Below are 12,716 nucleotides of genomic sequence, written 5' to 3'. Positions count from 1 at the left end.
TTTAATATGAATGGTATATTTTAACAGCCTAATTTTCTTTCAGCACCTTTCCTGTGTCATCCTAATCTTTGGATACGGTATGGTGCAGTCGGGTTTATCACTGTGGTAGCACAGTATTTGAATATTGCTGATGTCTACTGCAAGCTAATGCCATACCTCCATCCTTTTATCACACAACCAATAATACAGGTAATACCTCAAATAGTATTAATGTGAATATATCTTGACTAGTCATAATTCTTAAGTCTGTCTTGGCCATGGTCCTGGCTATAAGAATATTAGATTTTTTTTTTTTTTTTTTTTGTTAGAGGCGATGTAGTTTTTTGATCTCTGCTGTCAGACATTGACAGAATGGCCATTGCCTTCCATGTTTGAAAGACTGTTGTCTCAAATCTGTTGCAAATTGCAGAACATTTTACAAAGCTTAAAATCAAGAGGTATGTCTTTGGTTCAGGCTCTTCTCTGCCTTGTTTACAATAAAACCCTTGCAATATTGTGCTAGTTTATAGGAGTCTAAAAGGCATGAAAAGTTGGCTGTGAAACAAGTGTTTCTATGTCCTGTGCTTTCATCTACAAGACTGAGTATTCCAGCCCTGCCCTGCTAACATGTTTGACTGTGGGCCTGACCTTCTGAAAACATGAGCAGTCTGTTAGGTAGCGATTACCATGCTTGGGATTTCAGCAGTGCTACTCCTGTGTTTCAGTGCTTTGCCAAGGATAAGGGCAGAGTGCTCAGCATGAATGAGTTAAGTCATATCATAACAGCACATGTCTAAGAATGACCTGCATGATGCTGGTAATATGATCACATAGGCATCGTTGCATATAACTTTAGGACCTGTAGAATGCACCTCTCAGGTGTTTAAATAAATAAGAAACAGTTGCAGTACTTACATTGAAAACTGCATCACGTTTAACATTTTCTTGTGAACCATGCAGGTGGTAACTTCACTAAAATAATATTTTTCCTTGTTTACATCTCCCTAGACACCTTGTGCTGTGTTTTAGGCATTGATAAATTTCTGTCTTGTTCACTTCCTGCTTCATTTTAGTATAGAAATCTTTTCTTTGCTATGTAACACTAAATATAGTAAGCAAATAGTGGGTGACATTAAGTTGGACTGTAATAAAGAAGTCCTCACTTTGGACTCATATTGAAGTTGTTTTTCATGTAGACAGTCAGCTATGAGAAGCGTGTTACAGGAATGAGGTCTTCTGACACTGTTGTGAAGGAAGAATTGCAGTCCCAACCCCATCTCCCATTAATTATTTTGAACATTCTAACTTTTATACAAGCATTTATGTCATAATTTTGGGCCGAATTAGATTTGGTCATTTAACTGTGGGACTGTAACTGGGGGCCTATTTAATGAATATGGCTTGCCCTCCCCCCTGCTGTCTTAAGACCTACTCTTGAAACAGCAAAGATCAAGTACTAAAATAAAAGTATAAACTCAAAGGAATGTTTGGGCTGCAAGTAATCTGGATTGCATACAAGACTTTTTGTCCAGACGTGTTCTCTTGACACAAACAGACATTGAATCGCCACCTGGGACAATAGAAACTTGTTTGTTTTTTTCCTGTTTTAATAGTAATGAACAATCTTTATAAGGACTGCCCCAGTTAATGATTCTAAATTATGCCTTAACTCATCAGTTTCTTATGACTGTTTACTAATGTCCCAATATGCTTTTGAATATTACTTAATTATGTGCTTATGCATTCTTATTCCCTTGTATACATAGGAGGAAGCCTGGTAATCTGACTGACACGGGGGAAGAGCTCTTCTAGTTGGTATTTTTACAGGGTAAATGTAGGACAAAGACGGACAAAGCTTAACATATCATTGTACTAGTAGTAGACTTTTTAATCCCATCTAGCAATGCCAAGTTAAGGTTCTGAGACTGCTGGGAGAACAAGGAAAGAGAACGGAGAAAATCTGATATGACCAACACAGGGAAAGATACTATTTTCACAAAAGGAGAGAAGTTTAATCTAGATTATTGGCACAATCATGTGCAATAATTTAAGTCCTACATGATTTTTTGTTATTGTAAGTTTGAAAGCATCTCTTCAGGACTGAGCTGGAAACTGGTTTACAGAACATGCCTTCAGATAAAGAGATTGATTTTTATATTAATATTTGCAGTTGTCCAGTTACTGACTTTCAGGCTAGGAAAAAACAAAAGTGCAAACATTGTAGACATGAGATGACAGCGCTTACTGCTAGATTTCCCCATGTTTATATGGATATCATCCTCCTTCATGTTGACTGGTATCTCTTTTTGAATTGCAGATAGATAAAGAAATAGTCCTGCTCAGTGTACTTAAAGAGCCTGTCAGCCGTTCCATATTTGATTATGTCTTAAGATCAAAGGATATCACAAGCCTCTTCCGACACCTTCAGATGCGTCAGAAGAAGAGGAATGGTGCGCTCCCTGACTGCCCACCCCCAGAGGACCCTGCCATTGCACAGCTGTTGAAGAAGCTACTTTCACAAGTGATTGTTTTTTATTTGTACTTCGAAAGTCAGGCTTGAGATTCTTGGGCTCTTTATGTCTCCACAGACCCTAACCTTGCAGTTGCTGCTCTGAGGGATTCCCAGTCTGAGGTTCTAATCCTGCAAACCATTGACTTCATTGATTTCAGTATATGCTTGTAGGACAAGGAGTTCAGAAGTTAAAGAAGATTCTGGAAAGATCTGCCAGAAATAGGGCAACCTTACGTTTGGATTTCCCAAGTACATCATCTTGTTAAAGACTTCAGTTATATGTCTCAGATTTCTGACACATCTGTGATGGTATCAGTGTTACAGAATACGTGCTGTGTATTGTGTTGGAGAGAAGAGCATGCGTTTGTTGAAGAGATAGACATGCAAGTAACAGTACAAAAGCCAAAGGGAGCTGGAAAGTGTTGAGGCTTATATGTGAAGAAGGGAACACTAAGAATCACCCACACAAAGTAGGGAGAACTGGGAAGAGGAAGGACTGCAGCTGAGAGTGTGTGAGGGGGATTCGGGGTTGGTTTTTTCCTCCTTTTTTTTTTTCCTATGGCTTGTGGGCTGTAAGCATGGCCTAGGTGGCAACAAAGCAGATTGCATCAGTGATCCAATATTAAATGCTGTTCTGCCCTTTCATTATTCCTAGTCCTGTTCCTGAGGAGGAAAGAGATTCTTATACTACAGCAGCTTACCCAAAGTCTTGTATGAGTGATAGACTGATATCCTGAATTCTGGGGATGTGCTCTCTCCTTCTACTTCTGAGCCAGTCATTAATCTTACTGCTGCTTACATCTTCATGCCTTGATGCATGTTCTTGTTCAAAAGTAAATAATAATATCTTTTCTTTTATTCTATAGGGGATGACTGAGGAGGAGGAAGACAAACTGTTAGCACTGAAAGACTTTATGTTAAAATCAAATAAAGCTAAAGCCAATATAGTGGATCAGAGCCACCTGCATGACAGCAGTCAGAAAGGGGTGATTGACTTGTCAGCTCTGGGAATAACTGGGAGACAAGTGGATCTTGTTAAAACAAAGCAGGAGCCTGATGACAAACGTGGTTGGTATATTTTGTGGTCCATATAGATAAAGTGTAGCCTTTCTTTCAGGGTCAAATAATTAAGTCTTTAATTTATTCAGCAAGTGTTCTCAGTAATTCAGCCTACATAACTATCGCCATCGTCACCAAGTTTGCAATAAGAAAATTACTGCTGTTATTTGAAATGTGAGGTGCTGGGATGCTCTTTGGATCAGTAAAAGATGGGGATATTTTCCCTCTGAGAGTATTTAAATTAGTTTGCATTGGCAGTGGTAATATGCACAGGTTGTTTAGCTGATTGTGACAAACAGGACTCCAGTGACCCATGGTAACAGTGTAAATTATGAAGGCTACGTTTCTGCTATCTCTGTTTCCTCTCAAGAAGGGATGAGCTCTTTAACTGTGAAAATCCAGGATGTTTCCTTGAGGTAGCCTTGAGGAAACTGAGGCCTAGGTGTGATGCTGAAACAGGCTGGCACAGAGGAGTGCCAACTGTTGCGCACCCACCAAGTACATGCTTTTTGACCTTAGGGTTCTTCAGCTGCTCATCCACCCCCATTTTACTTTGTTGCCTGCTCCTCTTTCAGCTTGAGAAACCTCTTATGTTTCCTTGTTTAGCTTTGAAATCCACTTGCTGCTAACTCTATTCCAGTTCTCTGTATCCTTAAAATTCTCTTGCAGACAGTGAGCTTCCTCTTTGCTCTGTCAAGCTTGTAAGGCCCTCTTCTGTACCCCACTGATAGGTTCCGTGTTTTCAGATGTAAAAACACAGAAATATCTGCAAACCAGGTAGCTATTGCTGTCTTATTTACAGAATTAAGATGCTAGTCTGCAAATGTTTTGCATATCATTTTAAAGGAAAGTACATAAGTGCAGGATTTTTCACTTTTGCATCCTGTGGAGTCAGGAGTGGACAGGATTTAAAAGTTAATATATGAAGTCCGTATTTGAACTGATTGACTTCACCCAGAACTGTCACCTGCAAAGTCTTCACGCCTTTAACTTCTTCACTGACTTTGTCCAAATGTAATTTGTCCCATGTTTTCATTTTGCTTTCTATATTTTACAGTTTTAAGTGACTCCAGAGGAATGCTGAAAATAAATTTCCTATTTATAGATAACATTCTTGAATCTACCGGTGATGTTGCGATTGTGATGGGAAACTGATTGTATTTGATGCTGACAATGATTTGCATACTATGCTATTACAAATTTATCCCTGTCTTATGCCAGTAATGGAATAACTCTCATAAGAAGGAATAACTCTCATAAGAAGGAGTTGTTATGTGGCATCTAATCCTGCAGCCTTCTAGACGCAAAATTTCCCTATACTGGAATGATTTATTGCATGAGTCAACTGTAGGATTAAGAAGGTGTAAACAGAGCACTTGCCACATGTGTTCTGTTTGACTCCTAAATCTGTCAGCTGGCTTAAACAGCCTAGCAGTATGTTTTTCTCTATTAACTATATAAATAATAAATGGGCATGTAAACATTGGACTCACACTTAGTCTGAAAGTAACGACCAGCCTGCGTGAATGTTGTCATGATTATGGGGCTTTCTTTTTCTCTCCCTACCCCTCCTCCCTCCCAATTGTTTACAGCTAGAAAACATGTAAAGCAAGATTCAAATGTAAATGAAGAATGGAAAAGCATGTTTGGGTCCCTGGAACCAACTAACATCTCCCAGCCAATACCCAAAGGACATGGGCAAACCACTGATCCTGAAGGCATCCAGGCTGGGAAACCACTTCGTTCAGAGTCCTCAGCTGGCATTTGTGCCACTTTGTCATCCTCCCCACAGGTATTACTGAAAAATACTGTCTTCACATCTTAAACTGAAATGATTCAATGGTTTTAAAGCCAAGTGGAACTATAGGGATGTGGTGCTTTTGTTTTGTTTGGAGGTTATTTTACACTGGTGCTATTCCCTGGTGTCTTCTCCAGCAGAGTAGCTGAGTTTCAAGTTCTTATTTTTAAAATGGGGATTGAGAGAGGATGGAAGTAAGTTTAGTCACTTGAACGAGCTTCACTAACAAATAGATGCTTTGCGTGAAGAGATGGGGCTTTGTGAATTAGCCAATTATTAGGTAAGCTGTTCTGGCAGGGAACGCTTTTCCTCAAATTGCATGCCCTGGTACATGTTGTGAGGAAGAGAAGAGATGTCATGATTTTAACTTAGAACTGGTGTATCACACCATACCTGCATTTAGACATCCCGTACCTGTAATACTTAGTGCTGGCTACAGAAGGATGGGCTGGGAGCCCTGCAGGCTGTGGAGGTATCTCTTGATGCTGAACACTCTTTCTGTTCTGTTTCTAGTTGGAGATTAACTTCTGCTAGCTTTAAATGAGTGTCCACTCTGAACTGAGGGAAACACTTCACACTTATTTTTAAAGCCCAGTATAAACAAATAATCATTTGAGAGCTAACCTGTAATTCTGTCAGTCTTTAGAGCAATAACTGCTTCTGTAATAATCATATTAAGAGGTGTGCACAGCACATTACAGTTTCTACAAACAGAATGCAGAACAGGCTAGGTAAACAGGGTAGAATAAATGAATGGTTAACCTTTTCTGTAAATAATAATTTTCACGATTTTTAATTGTTTTCATGCAAGCATGGAATTTTAATGCTAATTCATTGCTAATTGATTCAATAAAAAAGATTTTTCCACTTTTCTTCAGTGTGACCCAGTAATCTCAATAGTAGGTAATTATCTGTGTGTAGACTGTAAGGCATATATTTTTAAGTGCTTATCTCTTACAGGCATCTGATGGAACAGTTGTTCAACCCAGGAAACCGACCATACAGGTACCGAGCAGTACAGCATCCCCATCTGCACACCAGTTACGTATCACCACTTGCAAAACTGATCTTCAGCAGCTGATCCAGCAGAAGCGAGAACAGTGTAATGCAGAGAGACTTGCCAAACAGATGATGGAGAATGCTGAGTGGGAGAGCAAGCCCCCACCTCCAGGTAAATCACAGGCCACTGAGGTTATTATTAAAAAAAAAAAAAAATTATATATATATGAGTCAAAACATCATCATCTCAAGGAAAAAATGCAAAAGATGAGGAAAAGAGGAAATTACTAGTTTAGGAAATGTGCCTACTGTGCAGAACACCTATTTGGCAAAATACGTGCATGACCCATGAAAGAGGGTCTAGAACTGAGATCCTTAACTTTGCAGTGACGGACCCAAACCACTGGTCTGAAGTCCAGGTTGTGTGCTTTGTTCCAGTGTTGCGTTAAAAGTTACTGTCGCATAGGAGTCTGAGGCGTGGCTGGGGGGGGAACCCTCCCATTGAGTCACGAGGTTCAGACAGGACCCCCTTGCTTTCTAAACTTCTCAGAGAGGAGTCTAGGTGTGGCTAAGTCCAGTCTTAGTCTCAGACTTGGTCAACGGTTTATTTTCTAAGGACTGTATATGTAGCCACCCATCAGAGTCAATGTTTGCCTGTCAGAGCCCTCTCCGGGCTTTCACTGAAACAGCTTTGCAAAGTTGATTAAGGCAACAGCGTTAAAGTAATTTGACAGGGTTATAAGTCCGGTCGCGTTCAGTGTACTGAACTATCACGATTACGGATTCACAAATAATGTGATAATGAATAGTGCAGTTTATTAAAGCAATAGATACACAGGTTCTTTTGGATTACCAGTGATAAATTCACTGTCTGCAAAGCACATGCAAATACCAAGAGTATGAGTAACACCGCTGGCTACAAACATGTTAAAAGATATAAAGTGACTCTATAGAGATTCCTAAGTTTCCTGGGGAGACACTTGGTATAACCAAGTGTTCAGATCTTACCCAAAGGCGTCCCGATGGGGGGAAAGAGAGGCTCAGCCCATCGACTGATCCCAGAAGCCAGAGTGGTATGTGATGGTATCTTCCCTAACATTCTCTCTCTTAAGCTATTTTATACTATTTTTTTACCTTTCAGGTGGAGCTTGAGTGATTCTAGTCATACATACCTTTGTTATGATTGGTATAAAATTTTCTCGCTTCACTTTTAAAGGTATAAACTAGAAAAATTCAAAGCGCAAGCTCCGTGAGGGGTGGTCGTACCTTGGAGGCAGATAGCTTTTGGGATGGAGGTGTGTTTTGGTATTATAATGATGTTATAATGAGCAAAGTTCACCAAAGGGCACCATTTTGTCAAAAACATGACAGGCTGTTGGCCCAGGGTAGCAAATATGCAGCTTGTCGGTTCCACAGTACCTTCAAGTTCCCATATTATCACAGAGCCTGGCTGCGGTATCTGCACACTGCTCCACCCTCCGAGCAGTTCCTCTTAGAGCCAACACACCAAGTTCCCCTGGCGTTGCCAACATCTAAGGTTGCAGGCCTAGGAATCCTTCCATGGAACGGATTCCTTGCACGTCAGCCGCACTCCACCCAAGAAGCTTCTTCAGTGCTGTGCCTTACCTAAAAGTGTGAATGTAAGTTTAATTTCTAAGTCACCTCCAGCAATTATTCCACATCCAGTGAGTTTTCTGAAGCGGGTTGTTTGTAACCAGGTATATGGCAGACAACTTGCCATCCTGTAACAGCCTGTAGTTAGGTATTGGCAAGGGGAGAAACACTGTGTTGGGAGGTGAGAAATGTGAGTGTTTTGCCTGCGGTGGCTGCAGATTTTCAGCCACCCTGTGAGTGTTGTAACCTCTTGGACAGGTTTTCTTACCCAGTGGCACACATACCGGGGTGGGTTGTTTGAGCTGCCCTTGTTTACAAAGGAGCCTGTCCCTGCCAGCAGTGGTGACAGTGACACAGGGCCCAGCCACGAAGGAAAGATGTATGTTCCCATACTACACTGTTGCTTTCAGAGCGGAAGGAGAGACACTTTTACCTCTTGTTCCCTTTTCTTTACCAGAAAGGAGCAACACCCAGGTTTTGCTAATTAGGGCTCTGGCAGCCACTCTGGGGAAAAAACACATGGTTTTAAATTGCAGTCGACTTCCTATGGCCTCATCTTAAATTTTGAAGCTCCAAATTGAGATTGGGATTTACCCAGATTAGTACTCAGCGTTTTCTGCTGGTGTTCTCCACTCCATGTGCTTGTTGTTGGGTATCCCATATGGAGATTCCTGACTGTCCTCCGCTAATTGCAGTTTCATGTGCTTAAACTCCAGATGTTGGGAGCAGAATCTGTACCAGCTAGGCTTGCAGTAATCAACATGGTTATGCTAAAGTCTTTTGGTAAATCTAGCATAAAGGCACACACCTGGGCATATGCAGCCACCATGTCAATTTAAGGGAAGTAGAAATTCGTCAGGAAAATGGTCCAACCAGATAGCATTTGAACATAGCTAACCTTGACTGAGCTTGGCTAAGCCGTGTGTTTGTCTTCTGAAAAGAGTTTTACAACCTATGAAATAAGTGTCCCAATACAAGCAGCTGACCTGCTCTGCCACACAAGTGAGTGAGTGCCAGAAAAATGTTCATATTTGAAGTTTGTGTCTCATTCTGAAATTTGCTGTGGTCTGTCCTTCATTATCTTCATCTGCTGTTATCCTTCACTATAGTAGATGTGTGTTAGACGTGCAGCCAGATACTTCTGCGTTGCTTAGTTTAGAGGAGGAAACATACTGCACAAATGCTGGCAATTTCTTGGCAAGAGTTATTGCGTGGCAGCTCAACTCCTCAGTTTATTTTTGAAGTTCTGGAATAAATTTTCTATGGGATTTAGGAGAGCTGTTATTTAATTTTATTAGGTACATAAGGCTGGCAAAGTAGCATGTAGTGGCACACTGAGCCGGTCACTTCAGGCACTCTACAGACAATCCAGGAACTTAAGTCTATTCAAATGTGTTGCTCACTATGTGCATTTTGGGCATTTATGGGGTTGCCATTTGTAGCACAGCGATCTGCATAGGCTGATAGCAGGAGAACTGTGCACTAGTATCTCTACAAAGTCTACAAAGAAGGGCTCTTTGGAATTTCACTGAATGTACATGGAACTCATCTAAAAGAAAACTCTTACCCAGATCTGCCGGTAGGGTTTAGTTTAGAACCAAGCAAATAGGCTTTTGCCTTTATATATTTAAAATGCATTAGCTCTGTGTTTTCAGTGCCTTCTGTGCTTTGCAGCTGTAATAACTATATCCTGATGTAGCTCTTGGTGGATGGGATGAGGGGGATTTTCACGTTCCTATTAAGTTATGAAATCAACACCAAACTTTATGGTTTTGTTTTTCCCTGAAGGATGGCGTCCCAAAGGATTGTTGGTAGCTCACCTTCATGAACACAAGTCTGCGGTGAACCGCATTCGGGTCTCTGATGAACACTCCATTTTTGCCACTTGCTCAAACGATGGTACCGTGAAAATCTGGAACAGCCAAAAAATGGAAGGAAAAACCACTACAACCAGGTGGATTTAAAACTCATGGGATTTGGGGGTTGCTGTTTTAGAGTGCAAAATAAATTAGAGCAGGGAGAAAAATATGAATCACTTGTGGGTGTGCTGGAGATACCAATAATGAAATATACTGGTGTTCCTCTTTATATGCACCTCTAAAATATTAGATTGCTGTTTCAATTGGTTAATAAAACAAAAAAAAGTTGCTAGCAAATGCAAAGGGACTGCTTCACAGTTGTAATTGCAGGCTTTTTGATTTCATTTCTATACAGACATATATATATATTCTGGTGCTGCTGTTTAAAGCCATCTGAGGTTTTTGGAACAAATTAGCTTTATGCTTAACTGTCTCATCCACTGATATTTGATGCAGGAAAGCTGTATTGCTGGTTGAAACATGGGTATGGGGCTGACCGTCTGTGTGAGAGAGATACCTTTGGGAGAAGAGGATGTCTGTCTCAAAATACTTTGAAAAAGATGTAGTGGACCGCAGTGTCAGTTAAATAACAGTAACTACAGTATGCTACTTTGATACAGATCTGGGTTAGACTTTTATTTTACTGGTAGACAAATGTGTGCATCTGCAGTTGGAGACTGTCATAACCTAGAGGCTCAAAGATGAGGAGTTAAGCTTGCAGAGGCCACTTAGGCTGTGTTGCTTTCTAATTTTGGAACACTTAGAAAATGTTATTTTGAGCGCTCTCTCAAGAGTCATTGGTTTTAAGTAGGTGTTTGAGAGAATTAATGTTTTTTAATGTGCCAGAAAAAAATTTTCTCTTTTTTTTTTTTTTTCTTTTTTCCTCTCTCTCTCTTTTGTTTAGATCAATTTTGACCTACTCTCGGATTGGAGGACATGTAAAGACACTTACGTTCTGCCAAGGCTCGCATTACTTGGCTATAGCTTCGGATAATGGTGCCATCCAGCTTCTTGGTATTGAAGCTTCAAAGCTCCCTAAATCTCCTAAAATTAATCCAATACAAAGCAGGTATGTACCTAGAGCAGTTAAATCTCACCACAGAGCTCAAGCTGTTAGTATATCCCTCGATTAGATCCCTTGATTTGCTCCAGGCTTCGTGCTGGCTGAGCCCAGGCTGTACTTGGAAGGCTGTAATCTGTGATCTTATCCTGCTTCATAAAGAAGGGTTGAAAGGCAGGCATGCAGGGCTGAGGATTGATAGCTGTAGGTTACTGGTGCCTGCTGTATCACTGGATTCATTATGAGCTTATAACAATCAGTCAGTCTGAATAGTTCTCAATTCTTTTATTTATGCACTGGGACTGGTAGTTTCTTACCTCCTCTGTTACAATGTTAATACTTATAAAGTAATTTTGGAGATTCTTTTACATTAGATAAACATTTACAAATGTATGACATGTGGTTTGGCCTCAGGCCTGCAATTTTTTCTCCCAGGCTTTTAATGTGAGTAAGGTGGCAAAGATATGGGGGATGGGATGCTATGTAGGGGAGTATTTGGGGATGGTTTAGCTCTTTCTTACCTCTCTCCATATGAGCAGTTTTTGAATATTTGGCACTGATTCAACAGCTTAATCTTCCAGCTTGAGTGAGGGATATGTCCAGGCCCTGGCAAATCTAAACTCTGGGTAGATGAATATCTCATAAATGGGGAGCGTGAATGGGAGAGAAATATCAAACACACTGACAGACCCAGAGCACAGAGCTATGTTTATGTTTGCAAAGAGCTGCTGACAGCATTTTAGTAGCCTGTAGAAGGCTTGCAGATCCTATCGGCAGAGAGATTTGAGAGAGTGTAAGCATCTATTGTACTAAAATTGGAAAGTTGTTTCTGGCAGATGCCTTGAGAAGTGACATGAAGAGGAAAATGCTGCTCAGCATTAGCTATTGAAAGGAGCCTTAAACTTGGAGGGAGTCATATCTGTTTCTAAATTAGTTTATCCTTTTAACCCAGGTCCTTAGATCTGAAGGATGATGGCTGTGTGGTAGATATGCATCACTTCAATTCAGGAGCCCAGTCAGTACTGGCTTATGGTACAGTTAATGGATCTCTGGTTGGATGGGATTTGCGATCTGGCAGCAACGCTTGGACACTGAAACATGATTTGAAGTTAGGCCTCATAACTTCATTTGCTGTGGACATACACCAATGCTGGCTGTGTATTGGTAAGCCTGTATTTCTTAGCTTCTCTCTCTCTCCCTCCCCTTTCTGGTTTTCTTTTACAATGACTATAGCTCAAGCTTTTGCTTGATCTGATTTGACTGGAATATGCTTTTCTCAAACAAGAGGAGAGAAATATGTCCTGATCTATTTGTGGGAAGTATTCTGCCCTCTAAGTACTTGAGGCTGAAGTCCATCTCCCTAGGAACAGAGCACAAGGTTATGGGCAAAACCCGTATATTTATCCCTCTGATTATGGGGAGCTTTCTCTCACCAGGAACAAGCAATGGTACCATGGCATGCTGGGACATGAGGTTTCAGTTACCTATCTCCAGCCATTCTCATCCTTCCAAGGCCCGAATCAGACGCTTGCTCATGCATCCTCTCTATCAGTCCTGGGTAATTGCAGGTAAAAGATGTCTTAAACTTACCTTACAGTTGCCAGAGGTTGTGATTAAAGCAGCTTCTGTTTCAGCTTCTGCTTCAAGCCCTGGGGGCAGTTGGGGATTTTTTTTTTCTTCCTTGTAGTTTCTCTTGAGCTTTGCTTGGGAGAGGAAAAAGGGAAGGTTCATACTTGTGTTCTGCCACTGTGCTCTTCCTGGCTTTTTGAAATTAAAAAAGGGGTGTGGGGGGGAAGTAGTGTTAAGCCATTATGAAGATGACAGACAGCCTTTACA

At 40.8% G+C, this 12,716-nt stretch overlaps 1 protein-coding gene across 1 annotated transcript in view; it reads left to right on the top strand.

Moving 5' to 3' along the window:
* PIK3R4 (phosphoinositide-3-kinase regulatory subunit 4) overlaps window positions 1-12,716 on the top strand; it is a 28,704-nt gene that overhangs the window by 11,690 nt on the left and 4,298 nt on the right. Inside the window, exons 8-16 of the mRNA XM_075493267.1 lie at window positions 44-189; window positions 2,297-2,500; window positions 3,358-3,559; window positions 5,143-5,342; window positions 6,309-6,519; window positions 9,750-9,915; window positions 10,725-10,889; window positions 11,833-12,044; window positions 12,317-12,448. Of these exons, the coding sequence (XP_075349382.1) occupies window positions 44-189; window positions 2,297-2,500; window positions 3,358-3,559; window positions 5,143-5,342; window positions 6,309-6,519; window positions 9,750-9,915; window positions 10,725-10,889; window positions 11,833-12,044; window positions 12,317-12,448 (1,638 nt within the window). The remainder of the gene's footprint in view (window positions 1-43; window positions 190-2,296; window positions 2,501-3,357; window positions 3,560-5,142; window positions 5,343-6,308; window positions 6,520-9,749; window positions 9,916-10,724; window positions 10,890-11,832; window positions 12,045-12,316; window positions 12,449-12,716) is intronic.

The sequence above is a fragment of the Mycteria americana genome, chromosome 2 (assembly GCF_035582795.1).
Source record: "Mycteria americana isolate JAX WOST 10 ecotype Jacksonville Zoo and Gardens chromosome 2, USCA_MyAme_1.0, whole genome shotgun sequence".
Taxonomy (NCBI): Eukaryota; Metazoa; Chordata; class Aves; order Ciconiiformes; family Ciconiidae; genus Mycteria; species Mycteria americana.
This window is presented reverse-complemented; position numbering and strand designations above follow the sequence as displayed.